Below are 22,170 nucleotides of genomic sequence, written 5' to 3'. Positions count from 1 at the left end.
CATGGTTATAAACACCTGTAACCCCAGCTAATTGGGAGGCTGAGACAGAAGGATCAGAATTTGAGGCCAGCCTGAGCAACTTAGTGAGACTCTGTCTCAAACTTAAAAATAAATAAATAAAAGCTGAAGATATAGCCTAGTACAAGGCCCTTGAGTTTAGTCCCCAATTCATTTTCCTTGTGAAGAAAAAGTTTAAAAGGGAGAATTATTTTGAACTATAAAACAATCATCTATCAAAATAGTAATCCTAAAATAATTCTTCAATAATGATAATGATTTGATGCATTCTAAAGTATAACATTATTAAAGTAGGGTCCTCAAATAAAATGAGTAATAGACACAATATCATTAGATGCGTATTTCTGATAAAAGGAAAAAACAATAAAATTATCAACTCTTGTCTTAAATCCATCTAACATTAATAGACTCAGAACAATGGACAAAATTTTTAAAAGTAGATTTGCTTCCAATAAAAATTAAGTAAAAATTTTTCTTGTTCATTGTTTTTAAAGTCTCTTTAGAAAATTTTTTTCTAGGGGTACTATTTTATATTTATCCACTTCTTTCACAATTACTACAAAGAAGAACCTTCAGCCCTTTTTCTGTCTTTCAGAAAAGCTTCACTCACTGATATCTACATACATTTCATTCAATCATTCAGAAAATATTTACTGAGTGCCTAGTATGTTCACCATTTGCGGCACTGGGAATACATCAGTAAACAAACAAAATTAAAGGCCTGTCCTAACAGAGTTTACATTAAAATTGGGGAGATAAAACAACAGAATATTTGAAGGTGGTGGTAAGTGTAACCAAAATAGAGGGGGAGGGATCAGAAGGTGTATAAGAGATCAGAATTCAGTTTTAAATGATCTCAGATTGAGAAGTCTATTACACCCATTAGTAGAGATGATTAATAGACAACTACATACATGACTGTAGAATACAGGAAACGGCTCTGAGCTGCAGACATAAATTTGAACACTGTCAGCATGTCGATGTTATGTAAAGCTAAGAGACTGTATGAGATAACGCAGGAACAAAAGTAGAAAAGAGTGAGAAGTCCAAGGTCAACACTGGGGCCCTATAAATTAATAGGTCTTGGAAACTATGGAAAAAGAAAACTTTAAAAATGTGACTAGTGCACAGAGTAATGTCCTAGAAGCCAAATTAAATTTTGTTTTTATTTTTTCAGAAAATAAAAAAATTATTTATACTTTTGAATTTCTCATACAAGAGAAACTATGTGATAAAAAAGCCAAATAAAGAAAGTATTCCAAGAAGAAGTTTGAATACTTTGCCTTACTCATATAAAAACTTTTTTAAATAAAAATTTTTAAAAGTTGCTCTGTACCAAATATAGCCAAGAGGTCAAGTAAACATAAAATTGACAATTAATTATAGTATTTAACAAATTGTTGGTGACCTTTATTAGACCAGCTGTAAGTGGTGGGAGTAAAGGGAATGAAATCCCGGCTAGAGAGAAAATATAAGAACTGGAAACAGCTAATATAGACAACTTTAAAGGAGTTTTGCTGTAAAGGAGAGGAGAAATGAGATTCTAACTGGAGGAAGAAGTGGAGTCAGATTTTTTTAAGATGAGAAAACTAATAGCAAATCTGTATCCTGACGGGAATCATCCACTAGAAGGGAGAAACTGATGACACAGAAGAAAGGAAGAGGAGGAGGGAAGAAAAGACAAGGGGAAGTGAAGATGGAGAAACGGTTAAAGAGGCTGTGATCTAGTACACAAATTAAGTACTTGTAAGCAAGAGAGGCAAGACAGGTTCCTGCAGCTGTTACCATGAAGTAAGCAGCTTTGTTCCAACAGCTCTTCCACCTTGCTCCTGCCCTGAAGCTCGCTGTTCCCCATGAACGTGGGGATGAAGTTCCGGCATGTGTGATGGGGTGTGCAGAGAAGAGGCTGAGGCGGCAGAGTCTCTGAGCAGCACACAGTTTACCACTGTAGACAATGACAATGCCTACGGAGACATTGATGTGCCTCAGATAAAACTCAAAGAAGAGTGAAGAAAAGGAATCAATCAAGAGTGAGAAAAAAAAAGGAAAAAGCACAAAGATTATTAACCCAACTATTTCCTGTCCATTCCGAGCACCAACAAAAAGGGACTGCAAAATGGATGTTTCAAGAGAAAGGCATCCTGGCACAAGAAAGAAGTTTTAAGCATCACCTGACCTTTGTGAAGTTGTTCAAAGCGCACTGGCTCCAGAAGCATGGAGGGAAGACAGACCCCAGGGGTATGAGAAGTTTATCCACCCGATTTGGAGAAGAAATACTGTACCGCATAAATCTTTGTTCCGTGGAGAAGAAAAAGCAAAGTGATGGTTAGTAACACTGTGAGTCTTCAATCGTGGTTGCCAAGAAACCTTTTGGAACTCAAGAATTAATTAATGAATCTTTGGAAGAAGAAAGGATGGGTCTGAAGTCCAAAGTGAAACAGATAAAGGAACTTTTATTAATGCCTGAGACTCAGGCCAAAATTAGGAGGAAGCTTTGTGAAAGAAGACTCATTAATAACAGTAATCAAGTTGATTTCAGTGCAACTTTGCCATAAACCCTTCCTAGCTATTATGGCAGCATAGTTTATAAAATTTCTTCAGCTTGTTAAATAGCTTGTTGGTAAACACCAAAGTGTTTGGATAGTTTCTATATAACACTAAACCAATATTGGGTGAGGAATTAGTAATTTCTTGCCAAAGAAAACTGATTTTTGCCCTATTATTTTCTGAGCTAATCTTGTGTTTTAGGATGTTTGTTTTTGTAATAATGAGTCATTTTATAGAAATGACTTTTTAATGAGCTGTTCTGAGATGCTCATCAGGTCCTTGCAGATGAAAAACACAGACTGTGAAAAATCATCTGCAGACAAAACGAACCAACAACAGTATTTTAAGTGTCTCTTGCCTCCTGTTGACAAGATTATTAAATCAAAAAAAACATTGTCCAGGTGTGTTCACATTTAGTGTTACTTTTAATGAGAATTTGAATGTTTTTTGAGCATTAATACTTGAATTAACATTTATAAATGTAATAATTGCAATCACTGGTTAAGAATGTTTTAAGCGAAATAAGTAAGTCACACATGTATAAATACCGAATAGTTTCTCTGGTGTGAAAAACACAAGATCCTAACGGGATAACCAACAATGTGAAATAGGAAGAAAAGGGCTAAAGGTGTAGGGAAAGTGAGAAGGGTAGGGGAAAGGGAATAAGGGAAAAGAAAAAAATATGAGAAAATGAAAAAATGGAAATAAAGTGTTTGTAAATGGGAGGGGAGGAGGGGGTGAAGGGAGGACACGGACGGACAAGGGGAAAAAAATGAAAACCAAGACCTGTCATGTAGGGGTACAGGATCCCAATGATGAATGTAACTGTACTGTATACCTAGAATGTAGCAGTAAACTCAATAAAAAAAAGAATGTTTTATAATATCCATGTGTCTTTTTTTTGGTACCAGGGATGGAACTCAGGTCCTTGCACTTGCAAGGCAGGTCACTGAACCGATGAGTTAAATCCCCGGCCCTCCATGTATTTTATTTTTCACTGATCAAAAATGTAGTCTGCTTTGTCATTTAATGAATAAATGTTTAGGATTTTTATTTTCTACTTTTCTGAAGATAAACCCCAGGTCTTATGTATCCCTTGTAATTTGAATTTTTTGAACTGATTCATTTTTAAAGAGCATTCTTTAAAAATTTCTCCCATGTGATAATTATTATTAACAGCTTTTTCTACATTCACGGCAAAATTTCTGCTACTAATAGATCATGCCAGAGGGGGAAATGATTGGAGATCAAATATGTAGTCATTCAAATATAAAATCCAGTTTGCTCATGGATTTTAGCTATTTTTTCACTAAGTAATTATACTATTCATTTATAAATGAGCTTATGCATTTTCATGCCTCTTAATAAATGTTTTATTTTCTCTTAAAAAAAAGAGAGAGGCAACACACCTAAGGATATATACCTACAAATCATACAGAGTTCAACTTGAACAGGGAGCCAAAGACTAAGTGAAGTGAGGAATGGTTAAAGGTGTTAGTATCAATGGATTTGTGGAATACAAAGATCATCAAAATCTATTTACTCAATGGAATGATCTAGACGTTATAAGGTAAGTGTCAGAGAGAGTTGAGTACTTCAAATTAAAATTATGAAATGTTTTGCAGTTATTGGTAATGATGAAATTTAAAATGCAATTACAAGCATGAGTGTCTGAAGGAAAATAGAAGACAAGATGATTGGAGAAGTTCAAGGAAATGAAAGGTCAGCATGATGGAACAATCATCTATTTCAATACTAAAATCACTAAACATAAAATGGGAAGAATGCTGAAGAAATTAAAGTGAGCCATGAGAAATGTGATGTGATTACTCAAAGGTCAGCAGATGGCTATCATGAGGGATATGAGGAGTTGGTCTAATCACATGAAAGTCAAAGCTAGGGGATTATCTCAACGAAGCACATCTGAAATTGGCAATCAGGAGCAGAGGTGGTCATATACCAGAGACACTAGGAATAGCAGAAGAGTAAAAAGCATGCTAAAAAATGAGCTCAGTAAACACAAAAGTAATATCCAATATCTATCATTTTACTACAACACAGTAACACCTACAACTGAGAACTCCAGGTCCTACTGGAGATCCAATGAAGAGATCACACGTTTCAGAGTTTAGGAAGATACGGTGCAGATGTTATGTGTTGAAAATGAATAATGGTCAAAGACACTCAAAGCAGAAGATACTATAACTTGGGGAAAGGCAGAACATAAAATATTTTGAGAAATACAATAGTTGAACATGACTAAAGGCAAAATGAGCATAAACATCAGGATATACAGTTGAACAGGTACAGTAAAGGCACTATCCCCTCTGCTAATGTAAAATAAGAAATAGTATGAAAATATTAAACAATTGTCCAAAAATCCTTCATAAAAGCCTATTAAGGGGAACAAAATTGACAGGTTTTAATTCCAGCTTACTTTCTTTAAAGATGATAGAAAATTACCCAATAGCCAGTAGCTTTGTTAAGATTAATAAATATTTATAGAAGCAACTGCTTCTACATTATCTAGAAAAGTTTGATTACTGTCATAATATCCAATATTTAATATGCGTCAAGGAAAATTATGTATTACTAAGATTTTTTTAAACAAATAAGAGCTCAAACAAATATGCTAGTGGAAGTTTTCCTTTTAAGATGTATATATGTAAACATGTATATGTACCTATAAATAAATACAAATTGCTTTGCCATTCAAAAAATATTATAAGTGAAAGCACTCATACTGGTCTAACCAACTTTCATAAATGATGAATCTTAGAATTAAACTTCACATTGGAAAAGATGCATCAATAGCTAACCATTGCAACATGTGCTCTGCTTCCATTTTACTTCGGCCCCTGTAATTTAATAGAAAGAGCACTGTACTTGAAAGCCAAAGAACACATATTCAAGTGCTGGCATTGCCACTTGTGAACTATTTAGTCACTTAGCTTTTCTGTGCCTGTCTTAATTTACATAATGGAAATTTTAAAATGTCCTGTGGTTTTCTTAAGATTTTTATGAGATACTGAACCTGAAAGAGCTTTATAAACCACAATAAGCTAAAAAATTGTTTACAGACTTTAAAATATTATTGATGTAGAACAAAAAGCCTTCAGACCATCCACCAGCCCCCCACTTCAAAACATTAAACACAATTAACCTGTGATGGGATGATCAATCTGATAGTTTGATAAGCATGTCTCACCACCTCTCTTCATAACCTTACCTTTGAATGAGCAGGCCCGCTTTCATTCAGAAGTTTATACTGGGGTTGGATGCTATTGAAACGGGCCAACTCATTTACCAGACACATTGGAGTTTTCTCTTTGGGTTTTGCCATTTTATCTTGGAGAGAAGCTGTAAATAAAAAGGCTATAAAGTTTTTGTCAAGAATGACTTCACAAAATGGAAGAAACACTAATTTTGACTTTTTAGACTGAAATCAGACTGCACATTTATTTTCATAAATTTTGTATTCTGAAAAATGAAATCATCTAATGTCTTCCATTGCATGCAACAGTATGTATCACACTGTAAACAATAAATCAACATACTTTTTTCTTAAGAAACTAAGTTGCTCTCTGTACATATAAAAACAGCATACTTAAAGATTAAAATAAATTATAACTCTTAATTTATATTAATTTTCCTTCCTTCCCCCAGAAATGTATCATGAACACATAAACCTCTGGGTTCATAGTACTATAAAACAATTTAGTCCATTCTTTGTAGTCATTTTTCTCCATTTATTTTTTTCTTATCATTTTGAGGCATCACCGTAGTAGAAAAAGTTCTAGACTTGGGAGGAGAAGCTTACTTAAGCTCTTTCAAGTATTTTGATAACCCTAAACAAATTAACCTTTCTTTTCTTTTGCTATTTTTTTTTTTTAGTTTATTGGTACATCTTAGGTATATTGTACAGTTACATTCATTATTGGGATCTTGTACCTTTACATGACAGGTCTTGGTCCTCATTTCTTCCCCTTATCCCTGCCCTCCCTTCGCCCCCTCTTCCCCTCCCCATTTACAAACACTTTATTTCCATTTTTTCATTTTCTCATATTTTTTTCTTTTCCCTTATTACCTTTCCCCTACCCTTCCCACTTTCCCTACACCTTTAGCCCTTTTCTTCCTATTTCACATTGTCTTTTGCTATTTTAAAGACAATTTTTTAAAAAGTAGAAAAAAATAATTTAATAAACACCCATCTACCTAATACTCACAACTGAAATTAACATTTTCCAAATTTGCTTGAATCTTGATTATTTTATATAGTACAGGAATCAATCTTTTAAGTTAAAAAAAATTACATTTCAGTTAAATTTCTTTTATCTTTTCCAGAGACTACACTATTGTATATGAATTTAAAATATATTCTTCTAGGGCATTTAAAATACATTTATAGGCATTTGTATGTTCACAAGAAAATACATAATCTTGACATTTGGCTTTGTAGTCACATAAACAGTACTACAGTAAACTTAAAATTTTCACAATTTATTTTTTATTAGTTTTTTTCCCCCCTTCTAATTCTGGGGATCAAACTCAAGGCCTAGTCACACTGAGCAAGTGTTCTACCACTAAACAATAACCCCAACCCACAATTTACTTCCTTTACTCTTCATTGTGTTAAGATATTAAGTTACATATATCTAGTGCATTACCTTTAACTGCTGTTCAACTTCCTTGAAAATATTCAATTACATTTTGGTTTTTTTATCTACTTGTCTACTGAGAGACATTTAGCTTGTTTCCAATTTTTCACTCTTAAAAGAACATGTTGCCAAATGAATCTTAACATAATTGAACCATATGACCTTCCCTGGCAGCATGAGAATTACCATTTTTCCTCAAATTTGAAAACATGGAGTATGGTCATTTTTTAAATATAATTTTATGTTTAACAAATAGTCTCCCACTAATCTTTTGGGGTAATTTCCAAACTATTATTTTAATTTGTGTTTACAGATTACTAATCATGTTAAACATCATACATTTTGGGTCATTTGGGTTTCCTCCTCTGAGTTGCTTCTGTCTTTTTAAGTTTTGATTATTTTATATATTATAGTTATTAATCTTTTATCTTTTGGTTTATACTTTTTTGTGGGGGGGGTTACCGGGGATTGAACTCGGGTCCTTGCGCTTGCAAGGCAGGCCACCGAACTGCTGAGCTAAATCCCCGGCCCTGGTTTATACTTTTTATGGTTTAAGAAATCCTTCTCTAAGGTAACCCTGGTGGTGCACCCTCTAATTCCAGCACTCAAGAGGCTAAGGCAGGAGGATAACCATGAATTCAAGGCTAGCCTGATCTACAAGGTGAGTTCAAGGCCAGCCTGGACTATATAGCAAGACCTTCTCTTCAGAAGCCAAGAGAAAACAAGAAGGAGAAAATCTTTCCTGATTTTACTTAAACTTATCAAGCCTTCTATTCTTTCCTACAGTGAGGATTAGAGGGGCCTGGGCTATAGTTCAGAGGTAGAATGCCTGCCTGAGTTTTATTCTCAACACCACCAGAGAGAATGAGAGAGAGAGAGAGGGAGTGAGGGGTGGGGGGAACCAGGGAAAGGGAGAGAGAGAAGGGGAAGGGGATCTAATTAATTCACACGACTATTGTATGGTTAAGATTTTGAACTGTATATTTTTCTAAAGTATACTGCAAATGTACGGTATTATCACAACTCAGAATATACTAACACTATATTATTTTACTCTGTAATTCCTTCATGTTAGAGACATATTTAACTGTTTAGTTTTTTCTTTCTTCTTCCATTAGTCAATGCCAAAAATAATCTTAAATCTAAGCATAAAACATGTAAGCATATTGCTTCCTGCTCAGTTAAACAGTAGTTAGAAAGCATGGAGAAGACTTAAAATGAATGAAAGTACCTGATATTAGGAACTTCATCTACAGACTTTCTTTGGAAAGATTTAATATGGAAAATAGGATTCTTTAAACTCTAATTCTCTTAACAGAATAATTTGTTATAACAACTTGCTCATGAACATTATGATTAAGAAACAGTAAGACCTGGGTGTGGTGGCACACACCTATAATCCCAGCAGACAAAAGGCCGAGGCAGGAGAATCCCTGGAGTTCAAGGTCAGCCTGGGCTACATAGTGAGTTCAAGGCCAGCCTGAACTACACAGTGAGAGCCTGTCTAAAGAAACAACAAAAACAGAGAGAGAAAGAAGAAACTATTTTATAAGAAAACCCACATAAATACCCTGTAAAGTATGAGTAAAAAGAAAAAAACTAACCAATCAATTATAGGACTAATACAACTGATAGCTATTCTACAATTAAACCATACTATCTTGGGGCTGGGGATTTAGCTCCGTGGTTCTGTAGCCTGCCACACAAGTACAAGGGCCCGAGTTCAATCCTTGGTACAAATAAATAAATAAATACATACATACTATCTTGCAAACTTTTGGAACTGTATAAAAAGATAAGTCAAAAGAGGTTGTCTAAATCTACAATGTGGGAAAAAATTTTTACCAGCTGTACCTCAGACAAAGGACTATTATCAAGGATATATAAAGAACTCAAAACAATCAGTCCCCCCAAATATAAAGACCCGATCCAAAAATGGGCATCCGAAATGAACAGACATTTCTCATACAAAGAAGTGAAAGCAGCAAGAAAATATATGAAAAAATGTTCCACATCACTGGTCATTCGAGAGATGCAGATGAAAACAACACTAAGATTCCACCTCACCCCACAAAGAATGGCTGCTATCAAGAAATCACACAATAACAAATGTTGGCGGGGTTGTGGGGAGAAAGGAACCCTCCTCCATTGTTGGTGGGAGTGCAGACTAGTGCAACCACTATGGAAATCAATATGGAGATACCTCAAAGAGCTTGGACTGGAGGTTCCATTTGACCCAGCCATCCCTCTGTTGGGTATCTTTCCAAGAGAACTGAAAGAATCATATCACAGAGAAGTATGTGCACCCATGTTTATAGCGGCACAGTTTGTAATAGCTAAATCTTGGAAACAACCTATTTGCCCATCCGTTGGAAACTGGATAAAGAAGTTGTGGTTTTTCTATAAAATGGAATATTACTCAGCCATAAAGAGCGAGAGAATAGATTCATTCATAGGAAAATGGATACATATTGAAGATATACTCCTAAGTGAAATAAATAAGTCCCACATGTGTAAATACCGAATAGTTTCCCTGGTGTGAATATTCTGCAACAATGCATAAGATTCTAATAAGATTACTGACATTTAGAAATGGGAGGAAAGGAGCTAAAGGTATAGGGAAGGTGTGATACGTAGGGGAAGAACAAAAAGGGAAAAGAAAAAAATGTGAGAGAATGAAAAGATGAAAATAAAGTGTTTGTAGATGGGGAGGGGAGGAGGGGGTGAAGGGAGGGCAGAGGTAAGGGGAAAAAAATGAGAATCAAGACTTGCCATGTAAAGGTACATGATCCCAACAATGAATGTAACTGTACTGTATCCCTAAATGTACCAATAAACTCAATAAAAAAAAAATAAATAAAAAAAAAAAGAGGTTGTCTACCATTATTACATAAATGAACATTTTATATAATTTGTAGCTCAATTCAGAAAGTCAGAGAGGGTCAGGGGTGTGTCTCAGTTGTGCATAACCTGCTTGGAAAGCACAATGTCCTGAGTTCAATTCCCAGTACCAAGGGAGGAAAAGAAAATTACAGAAAATTTTGTGATCTCAGGATGTAGTGGTCAATTTTGATTCCTGATTAGCATATAAAACATGAAACATTCAAAGGCAACTATCAAAAAACAAATGACAGCCAGGTGTGGTGGCGCACTCCCAGCCCTCGGGAGGCTGAGGCTGGAGGATCACTGTGAGTTCGAGACCAGCCTGGGCTACATAGTGAGTTCCAGGTCATCTCAACTACATAGTGACACCGTGTCTCAAAAAAAAAGACTATCAAAAAGTAAGTGACTGGGCTGGGGATTTAGCTCAGTGGTTCCACCACCTGCCAGGTCTAGTGTTCAATCCCCGGTACCAATCAATCAATCAATCAATAAATAAATAAATAAAAGCAAGTGACTGTCAAAAATGAGAAAATAGGGCTGGGGATTTAGCTCAGTGGCACTCTCAAGCACAAGGTCCTAAGTTAGATCCCCGGTACCAGAAAAAATAGTTAAATAAAATAAAATTAATACTAATAGAGTTTAGCTATTTGGAGAGAGGGCCATATGATTTTGCAGGGGGCGCCCCCCCCAGGGGCCATTTTGAATGTAACTTATTGATATCTATGTGACCTTGAGAAAATAATGTGTAATTCAAATATGCAGAGAATGATAAAATTTTTAAATTACAGTAAAGACACATTACCATTAATTCCTCTCCAAATTACTTCAAACACACTTGTTCCATAGTACTTGCCACTTCTAGCAATTCTACAACAGCAATTCTAGAAAATGTTTTGTGAAATGTCTTTAGTTGCACTGTGGTGGTTTTCCTGTTGTCCTGAACAGCTTCAAAACACTTACCTTTCATGGTCATTTGATTTTGGGTAAGAGCCACAAGCCAAAGGCAGATATGGTGAATCAGGTGGATGAGGACACACTGTGATTTCTTTTTACAAGACCACCTTCCTATTGGATGGTACCTGTGAGTAGCATTCACCGTATTTTTTATCGTATCTCATAAAGACACTCGTGAATGAAGACTTCCAGAACTGCTTTAGAAAGTGGCAAGAGTGGTGGGATAAGCGTGCTTGAAGAAGAGAAGAGAATTTTGGGAAGTTTAATGAAAATGTGTCTTTCACTGTAATAAATTATTTTTATAACATTCACCATATATTTTTATCACATCTCATAAATCTCATTTTCTATACAGTAAAATAGGAATAATTGGTTTTCTATCTCACTTAACAGTTGTATGAATTGAATGTGGTGATATAAGGTATAGTTAATAATGATGAAGAATCTATTATCATTGTGATTATGAATAATTATTTCTTAAAACACATTATCATTAAATAAATCTACTGATATCATTTTATAAATTTCATGATTTTGTAAATGGTAATATTCTGAATTAAAATATTGTTAGGAGAGGTTGATTTTACTCATATATATGCACTTCTTGGTATTCTGTAGATATGTTATTATTTTTACCATTGACTTAGAAATCCATAAACTTGTTTTCACTGAAAAAAATCTTAAGTGTGATATAAATTACACTCTTTTTTTTTTTTGGCACCGGGGATTGAACTCAGGTCCTTGTGCTTCCAAGGCAGGCGGTAGAACCACTGAGCTAAATCCCTGGCTGATAAAATTACACTTTAAGATTTCTCATATGTGTGTAAGGATATTCCATTTTATTTACATGCAATTCACCAAACTTTGATAAGAAACACTAGAAAAATATTTATAATAACAATAGGTATCAGTATGTCCAACAAGAATATAGACACACTTTATATATTTAGATAAATTCTATTTTTCTATCTTTACAAATGTCCTGGGATTTTTGGGACTTGAATCTTCAAAAATCCTAAAATAATGTAGCTCACAGTTTTCAACAACCAACCAAAAATCTGTAAAAAAAAATCTGTCCCTAAAGGAGCTCACACTGTACGAGAAGCAGACATGTGACATGTAAAAACAGAAACACCAGAATAAATTATAATCCACACAAACCCCTTCATAGGGTGCATAAAAACAGGTTTTAAGAGGTAATAATTAGGTTAGTTAAGGAAAGGAGGAATTCACTAAGGTAAGATCAGAGAGAAAAAGACCAGGATTCTCAAAACTGAAAAAAGGAAGCACATAAAATGCCACATTCTGGCAAATACAAGTAGACCATTAGCAAAATACAGAATAAATGGAAGGAAATAGCAGAACAAAAATGTAACTAGAATTCGATAAAAAATCTAAAGTTTTCTAAGCTGGAATTTAGAGTAGCAAACATTCAAAAGGTCAGCCAGAGTTGTTGCTAATAAAAAATCGACCAAAGCAAATCTCTCCACAGAAGACTCCATTTCTCTACTGGTTCCAGAACTGACGTGGACCCAGTTTTACGTGTCTTTTCCAGCTCCCCTTTTCTTAATCTGCTACTACAAGGAACTCATCTAATTCCCAAGTAATTTTTTTTTCTTCATTGAGTTTATTGGTACATTTTAGGTATACAATACAGTTACATTCATTATTGGGATCTTGTACCTTTACAAGACAGGTCTTGGTTTCCCAAGTAAATTTTTAAAAAAGCAGAAACAAGTATCGGAAGAGAGGAATTTATGCTCTTGCCTTCTAGGAGAAATGTGACTGTCTGCAGCTATAACTCAAACCGACCTTGTAACTTCAAATTTGACCTTTACCTAAGGCTATTCAAGCAGAATCACTAATGAGCTACTCAGATAAACTGCTATACTATAACTGTCTACCCATCATGAAAAAGTTCCTATCTCACATAAAGAGTTAAATTCCAGAAGTATCAAAATGTAAAATATAAAAATATCACAAAAGCACAAGAAAATTTAAATATTTGTCATAACATATCATAGAATGCCTTTCTAGGTAAGACAAGAAACCTAGAAGGGCTGATTTAGCTCAGTAGTGCCACCGCCTACCTCACAAGCGCAAGATCCAGAATTCGATCCCTGATACAAAAATTTAAAAAAAGAAACCAGAAGCCCTTACAGGAAAAACTAACAATTAACATAAAAATGGAATACTTCAGGGAAATGAAATACACCATAAATGATACTTTAGAATCCATTTATAAATCGGGCATGGTGGCACACACATAATTCTAGAACTCTGGAAGCTGAGGCAGGAGATCACAAAATTTCAAGCCTCACCTGGGGAACTTAGGAGGATTTTGTCTCCAGAAGAAAAATTTTTAAAAAGGGCTAGGGAAGTAGCTCAGTCCAAAGACCCTGGATTTATTCCCCAGTACTGTGAGAAGAAACAGATCACACACACACACACACACACACACACACACACACACACACAAAATCTATAAACTAGTGGATAAACAGTTGCAACATATGAAGACAAACTGTTAATATTAGTAAAATATGAAAATACAGATCATTTTTAAAAGCCAACTGAAAAAAGCCAAATGTACACAATTAATTTTCATATTGAGTAAAGATACTTCAAAATTAAATAATTCAAACTGCCGTGAGATATTTTTCCTATTAGACTAATAAAGATTTGTTTTTAATTAAATTGACACATAAAAACTATAATTAGTAATGGAATAACATACAGGTATACACTTTGTAATGTTCAAACCAAGTTAAGGTTTATCTATCTCCTAAAATATTTATTTTTTCCTCATTTTGGTCTTTTGAGACAGGGGCTCACATAGTCCAGGCTAGGCTCAAACTCGCTATCCTACCTCAGCCTCCTAAGTGCTGGAATTACAGAGGTGTACCATCACATGCAGCTCATTTATATTGCTTTATGATAAAAACTTTCAAATACCTTTCTTCTAGTATTTATAAGAGTATGGTAGGTCACACATTTGTAATGCTTGTGTAAGTACTGGCAAGAATATGGGAAAATAGGTGCAAATACCGGCGAAAATAAAACTTAGCTCTTTGCTGTACAGTATTGTTATGGTTTAGATCTAAAATGTTCCCCAAAAGGCTCATGTATTCAGAGGTAGGTAGCTTTTGAAAAGTGATCACATAGTGGGGGTGCTATACTCATCAGTGGATAAGAAGGTAGCCTGGTCAGAAGAGGTGGGTCAGTGACAATATGACCGGGAAGGGAGTGTTCTGATGCTCAGTTCTGCCTTTCTCTCTGCTTCCTGGCTGCCACAGGTTGAGTACCTTTCTCCACCATGCCTTTCCACCATGTCTTTTCTGCCTTGGAGCCAGTTGATATGGACTGAACTCTCTGAAGCCATGAGTCAAAATAAATCTCTTCTCCTTTAAGCTGTGGGTAATTGGCTATTTTGTTCCAGCAATGAAAAATTGACTAATATAGAAAACTGGTACCTAATGTGGTGTCATTTCTGTGACTGACTATACCTGCCCATGTGGTTTAGAAGCCTCTGAAACTGTTTTGTGAGAGAAGTTTGGAGAATTGAGATGGAAAAAATACACAGATAAGCTGATAATAAGCAGGCCTTGATAGTCAATTCTGATCAGAGTTCATAAGACCAGAATGCAGACTGCAGAAAGAAAAGGCCAGACTCCTGAGGTTTCAACTAGAAACAACTGTTTTGCGAGTTAGACTAGGGGTCATGCATTATACTCTGGCAAAAAAAAAAAAAATTGTCTGCATTTTGCCAATGTCCTGAGACTTTGCAGGAGGCCAAATTTCAGAGGTATGGACTAATTAATCTGGTGATACTTCAAAGCAACTCAAATGTTAAGGTAATGGCAAACCAAAGGTACTGTTGGCTGCTTTCAGAGTATTTCCTTCTGCTTCCTTTGGAATTTTTTGCTCTTTTTCTAGTTTCTAAGGTGGAAGCTGAAATTGTTCATTTTGGATCTTTCTCCTTTTCTGATATAGATATTTAGTGGAATAAGTACTATTTGGAGGAATAAATATGAAGCACAATTCCCTCAGGTACCATTACAGTGTTTCATCTTCTATGTCACTCTTAGTATGTCATAATGTCATTATCATTAACCTTAAAATATTTTTTAATTTCCACTTTTTGTTATTTTTTTAAGACAAGGTCTTGCTGAAGTTGCCCAATGGGCTCAAACTTCTTAGGCATGGATTGCTTGTATATTATTCAATTTCCAAATATTTGAGGCTTTCAAAAGCTCTTTCTGTTAATGACTTCTAATTAGACTCTAATCAGAGAACATTCTTTTTATGATTTGGACCCTTTTGAATTCATGGGAATTGTCTTATGGCCTAGAAACTATTTCAAATTGTTACCAATATTGTGAAAAAAAATGTTGCTTTCTGCTCTTCTTAGATTAAGTGTGCTACCAATAAGTCAGGTCAAGTTAATAGTGTTATTCAAGTCTATCATACCTTTGGTGATTTCTTGCTTATGTGTTACATCAATTATTAAGTAGTTACTAAAATCTGATTATGATTGTTTCCGAATTTCTTGAATTTCTATTAGTTTAGGTACATAAACATTTAAATTCTCTAAATGACCCCTTTATCTTTACAAATGAAATGGCTACCTTCCTGATAGCAGTCCTTGCTCTAAAATTTACTTTGCCTGGTTATTAAATCAATCCAAGATTCTTTTCAGGTTACCATGTTGTATCACCTTCCAGTCTTTCACTTTGGCTCTATTTGTGTATTTCTGGTGAGTGAGCATATAGTTGGATCTCCCTGTTTTATACAATCTGACAATATCCGCCTTAAATTGGGATGTTGAGACTATTTATCTTTCATATGATTATTCATATGGCTATGTTTGAGTCTATCATCTTGCTATTTGTTTTATATGTGTCCCATCTGATCTTTGTTCCTTTTTCCATCTTTACTTGGCTTCTATTGGATTTTGCTGATTCCATTTTTATCTTTTTCTGCCTGTTATAGCTCTTTGTTTTGCTATTTTAGTGCCTGTTTTAGGGGACATAATATACATCTTTATCAGTCTAACTTCAAGTAATATTAAACTACTTCATGAGCCAAACATTGCAGCACAGGACAGTAAGCCCCAGCCAGTAATCTGGGAGGCCGAGCAGGAGGATCACACATTCAAGAACAGTCTGGATAATTTAGTGGCTTAGTGAGACCCTGCCTCAAAAAATTTAAAAAGGGCTGGGGAAGTAGCTCAGTGTTCACTGTGAAGAAGACTCTGGGTTCCATCTCCAGGACCGAAAGGAAACAAAACAAAACAACCTCAAGTAAATTATACAAACCTAGCATGCTTATATTTCTCTCCTCCTGTCAATAAGCTATTAGCATTCATTTTATTTTTATGTACTGTATCTCATAAAATCTTGTTAATATTTTTACTCTAAACACTGAATTATCTTTTCAGGACATTTAATAAGGAAAAAAAGTTTTACGTACTTGCCATTTCTGGCACACTTCTTTTATATAAATCTGTATTTGCATCTAGTATCATTTTCCTGCGATCTGAAGGTCTTAATTTTCTTCCAGATAGGGAGCATCAGTGATGCATTCATTTATATACTATCTTTATTTTTTATTTTGAAACATCTTTCCCATATACAATTCTAGCTGATACTTTTCATCTTTCAGTACTTTGTAAATGTTTCTCCACTGCCTACTTGCTTTATTTCTGGTAAGAATACTGTATCATCTTTATCTATCATCCTCTGCATATAACATGACTGTGGCTTTTTTCTGGTTGATTTTTAAATTTTCTATTCAACATATGAATTCAGCAATTTATAATAATTTATAATTTATAATATACCTTGCAGTATTCATTATACTTCCAATTCATTTAATTTATCTGATTCATAAGTTTCTGGTTTGTTATGGTTTATATCTAGAGGTCCCCCCAAAACCTCATACACTCAAAGGTGAAGTATTTGAACGGTGATTGGATTGGGGCTCACAGCTGCCTTGCTATTAAAGAGGTGCAGTCTTTTCCTTTTTTTTTCTTTTTTGGTACTAGAGATCAAACTCGGGACCTTGCTCTTGTGAGGCAAGCAGCAGAACCACTGAGCTAAATTCCTGGCCCAGCCTTTTTCTTTTTTGAGACAATCATTAAGTCATTAAGATGTCTACACTGAGCTCCAATTTTTTATTCAACTGGCTCAGCCTCCCAGAGTTCTAAAATTACAGGTGAACACCACCACCATGCCCAGCTCAGTTACAGCATACCAATACCAACTCTTTACTTATTCTTTGTCTACAAAATCAATCACTTATCTCTTTCCATTCAGTGGGCTTACCTTAGCTATGAATCATATTTACAATCTTCTTTGCAAACAATTTTTTACTGAAGTGAAATGATATAACATCAAATTAATCCACTAAAACAGCAATAACATTTAGTATTCACAATACTGTCCACCACTTATATATCTAGCTCCAAAACATTTTTATCATTCCAAAAGGAAACCCCAAGCTTGTAAGGTAGTTGTTCCCCATGCCTCCTTATTCCTAGGCCCTGGCAACTACCAATCTGCATTCTCTCTCTATGGATTATATATCCTGGATATTTCATATAAATGGTACCATCCAATATGTTTACATTTTGTGTTTGATTTCTTTCACTTAACATGTTTAAGGTACATCTACATTGTACCATGTATCAGTACTTCTCTTTATGGCTAAATATTTTTGAAATGTAGGTAACTACAATTTGTTTACCCATTCATCCACTGATGGATATTGGTGTTTTTTCCACCATTTATCTGTTAAAAATGGTGCCACCAATATGAACACCGCATACATGTATTTGTTTCAGCACCTGTTTCCTGTTCTTTCAAGTATGTATGTATCTAGAAGCAGAACTACTGGATCACATGAAAATGCTATGCTTTAATCTGAGGAATAAACTCATTTTCACAGTGGCTGAATTCTCTAACATTCCCACCCACAATATGAGTTTCTCCATATTCTCACAAATACTTGTTATTGCTGATTTTTTGATTTCAGTATCTATTTGTGGTTTTCATTTGCATTTCTCTGATAAGGAACAGTGTTGACTTTTTCATGTGTATTTTGGCTAGTTGTATATACTATCAGGGAAACTGTCTATTCAAGTATTTTGCTCATTTTTAATTGGGTTGTGTGTATTGCCAGATTCTAAGAGTTTTGGTTCTTATATTTAGGGAACTTTCCTTTTTAATGCAGTATTCAATAGGAATACAACGTCGCTGTTTTACACATATTATCTTTAGTTGTCCCAGAATAATTTGTTGTTTACTTCTTAAGTCAGTTTGGCTGTGGGCATTTCTAGGAATTTCTGTTTCACATAGGTTATTCAATCTGTTTGCTTATAATTATTTCTTTAAGGCCAATAGTACTGGCTCCACATTCAAATCTAATTTGGGAGGAGAGTACTGGACATTGAACCCAGGATGTTCTCACTGAGCTACATCCTCACCCCTCATTTTCATATTTGAGTCAGGGTCCCACTAAGCTGCACAGTGGCCCAGGCTGGGACTGAACTTGCCATCTTCCTGCCTAAACCTCCCTGAGTGTTGGGATTACAAGCACATGCCACAATACCCAGCTGCATTCTGATTTGTGGTTATACGCATCTTTGCTGTTTTTCTTTGTTGGTCCAGCTAAAGGTTTGATAATTTTGTTGATCTTTTGAAAGAATCAACTTTGGTTTCACTGCCTATATTGTTTTCCTAATCTCTATTTGCACTCTGATCTTTATTTTCCTTATTCTGCTAACTCTGAGTTTCTACGTTCCTTAAGGTATAAAGTTGATCTTTCTTTTTAATGTAGATACTTACTGTTACTCGGTCTCCTGTGAGCACAGCTTCCACTGCATCAAGTAAAACGTGCACATTGTTTTCATTTTCATTCATCTCAAGCATTTTCTAATTTCTACTCATTTTTTTCACTTTTAAAAAATATGTGTAACTTCCACATATAGTCATCCCTTAGTATCTGTAGGACACTAGTTTCCAGATCCTACCCCATCCCCAGCAATATCAAACTCTGAGGATGCTCTTATACAAAGTGGCATAATATTTATATAACCTATATACATTCTCCTATATTCTTTAAATAACCTCTAATTACTTATAATATATAATAAAATGTAAATACTATGTAAATAGTTGTTACACTACATTATTTAAAGAATAACAAGAAAAAAATTCATACACGTTCAGTACAGGTGCCATTTTTTTCTAAATATTTTCAATCTGAGATTGGCTGAATCCACAGATATGGAACCCACAGATATGGAGGACTGAATATATGTGTTGATTTTCCAGTACTGTTAGATTTCTAGCTTAATTCCTTTATGATTGGAAAAAATAATTTGTATGATTTCCATTTTTTTAATTCATTGAAAATTGTTTTGTGGTCCCATGCATTATGGAGAATGTTTTATGTTTATTTGAATGTATATTTATTTGGCTATTGCTGTGTGTCCTTCATTCTGTCTATTAGGTCTAGTTGGTTTATATTACTGTTCAAATCTTCAATTTCCTTTTTGGAAAGTTCTATCCATTACTGCAAGTGAGGCAAATTTTGGGGAAGGGGTATTATAAAGACAACTAAACTAGAAATATGACAGGCAGTCAGACAATGCTAGACCCCCCCCCAAGAAGTCAGGGCAGAAGATAAGAACAAATTACAGTTGTGGCTGGAGGTGCACTAATTGAAAGCCAGGCCTCAAGATAAAGATGGAATGACTACATGGACATACTTCCCCAAGGGATGAACAATGATTGATATTCTAAACAGATATCAGTCAACTTAGGTGGGCAACCAAGACCTCCTGACCCATCTCATCCAGGAAAGGTCCTCATTCTTTCCACGTATACTTGCTTCACCACTTGCTTCCCCATTGCATCAATATTATCTAAGCAACTAAACTTGTAATCTTATTGGTTGATTGTAGTTTTATGCTACCTTGTACCCATCTTGTGATTTCATACCCATCCCATATTGATTTTGATCTATAAAGTCTCCTCTGTAAGTGGAGTCCAAGGCAACCCTGCTTTCTCCAGTCCCGTCCTGTTCCTTTCAGGCAGGAATTGTCTATCCTTCAATAAATATTTCCTACTCTTGCAAAGACTTTATGAACAAAACTCAGACCACATGGGAAATACTACAAAGAATCAACAATTGGGACCTCATCTTGTTAAAAAGCTTTTGCACAGCAAGAGAAACCACTAGCAGAGTGAAGAGACAACCCACAAGGTGGGAAACAATTTTACCAGCTATTCAGATAAAGGACTATTATCTAGAGTATATGAACAATTCAAAAAAAAAAAAAAAAATCAGACACACTCCCCCCTTCCCCGAATTTAAAGACCCAATCCAAAAATGGACATCTGAAATGAACAGACACTTCTCAAATGAAGAATTAGAAACATCAAATAAATATATGAAAAAATGTTAAACATCACCAGTCATTCCAGAGATGCAAATTAAAATAACTCTCAGAGTCCATCTCACTCCAGAAAGATTGGATGCTATCAAGACATAAACCAACAACAAATGCTCCTGGGGCTGGGGAGAAAAAAGAACACTTCTCCACTGTTGGTAAGAGTATAGATTGGTGCAATCAGTGTGGAGATTTCTCAAAAATCTAAATCTAGAGGTTCCATTTGACCCAGCTATACCTCTTCTTGTTATCTTCCAGAAAGAATTAAAATCATCATACCAAAGTGATATATGCACACCCATGTTTATAGCAGCACAGTGCATAATAGCTAAATCTTGGAAAGAGCTCAAATATCCATCAACTGACAAGTGGGTAAAGATAATGTGGTTTTTTTAATATATATATCAGCCATAAAGAAGGATGAAATTCAGACATTTATAGCTAAATGGATGGACCTTGAGACAATACTCCTAAGTGAAATAAATCAGACACATGTTTAAATACTACAGTTTCTCTGGTATGAGAAACTGAAAGTGGAAATTAGGACTGAAATGCATAATAAATGTTGGGAAATGGGAAGAAAGTGTTAAAATTGGAAGGGGAACAAGGGAAGAGGGAGGAAGAAAATAAAGAAGGGACAAGAAAAAGTGAAAATAGAAGGAAAAATGAAAACAAAGTTTTTGTACATAGGAAGGGGAGAAGGCTTGAGGGGGGAAATAGGATAAAATAAAATTGATTAAAAATAAAAATAAAGTGCTACTTTGTCCTTTAAAAATAAATATTTCCTACTTTTAACCTTCACTGTTCTTAGAATGTATTCTTCCATTTTAGAGAACATGAACTTGGTGTACCAGACTTCTAACAGGTTGGGAGTAACACCTATTTCCCCTGTATCATCCCTAGATCAGGGTGCTGGGGATTGAATCCAGGAACATCCTACCACTGTGCTACATCCCTAATATTAGGGAATTGATCATGTTAAAGTATGCTGTGATGCCACCTCACAGGCTGCATTCTCCTGGTACATCTTGGCTCCTAAAATGACCTCATGCCCTTATCTCTGGTTACCCTCCCCTGCAAGGCCACAGTGGTCCAGGAAAATTGAAACCTGTGTCTGCAGGACTGGGCCCATAAAAGCAATCTGGCCTGTGATAGGTTAAAAGTAGCTCACTCCTCATAAATAAGCAATAGCCCACCCTAAAACTGATAAAAGGACCTTCCTTTCTTTGTTCTTCTCTCTCCTTCTGCTTCTTCTTCCTCTCTCTCTCTCTCTCTCCCTCTCTCTCTGCCTTCCTGCCTCCTGCTCGCCTCCCTACAATAAAGATCTCCTGCCGGACCTCTCGGTGCGTGAGTGGCCTAATTGGGAAGGGGCACCCGAAAGGGCATGCGAACCCCCCTTTTTCATTGGTGTCAGAAGTGGGATCTGGGATTGCCAGGTCCACAGGCTAAACGCCTGAGGCCCGAAACCCAGATTCCAGGGTGCCCCTATTCAACCTCCGCCCGACGTCCACGACCATTCTCCTCATCGCCATCTTTGCAGCGATCACCGACCTACTGATCTTCCGACCCACATCTTTTTGGGTAAATTCCCCTTTCTGAGAAGTCCTCAGGGTAACGGGGACCCCAGACTCCAGACCACCCACAAGGACCACG

General features: G+C 35.5%; 1 protein-coding gene across 12 annotated transcripts in view; it reads right to left on the bottom strand.

Annotated features, from left to right (window-relative positions):
- Positions 1-22,170, bottom strand: part of LOC104861106 (ubiquitin-conjugating enzyme E2 W) — a 377,455-nt gene that overhangs the window by 236,557 nt on the left and 118,728 nt on the right. For 3 of the 12 annotated variants that reach the window (XM_010622419.1, XM_010622420.3, XM_010622421.1), the window contains one exon: positions 5,795-5,925. The exons of 8 other annotated variants lie outside the window; for them this stretch is intronic. In XM_010622419.1, coding sequence (XP_010620721.1) covers positions 5,795-5,925 — 131 coding nt within the window. Of the gene's footprint in view, positions 1-5,794; positions 5,926-22,170 lie in introns of those variants that run through there. One more of the 12 variants, XM_033760526.1, reaches the window with a different exon arrangement.

Source organism: Fukomys damarensis, unplaced genomic scaffold, assembly GCF_012274545.1.
Source record: "Fukomys damarensis isolate Sample0158 unplaced genomic scaffold, DMR_v1.0_HiC HiC_scaffold_5, whole genome shotgun sequence".
In the NCBI taxonomy this organism is placed as follows: domain Eukaryota; kingdom Metazoa; phylum Chordata; class Mammalia; order Rodentia; family Bathyergidae; genus Fukomys; species Fukomys damarensis.
This window is presented reverse-complemented; position numbering and strand designations above follow the sequence as displayed.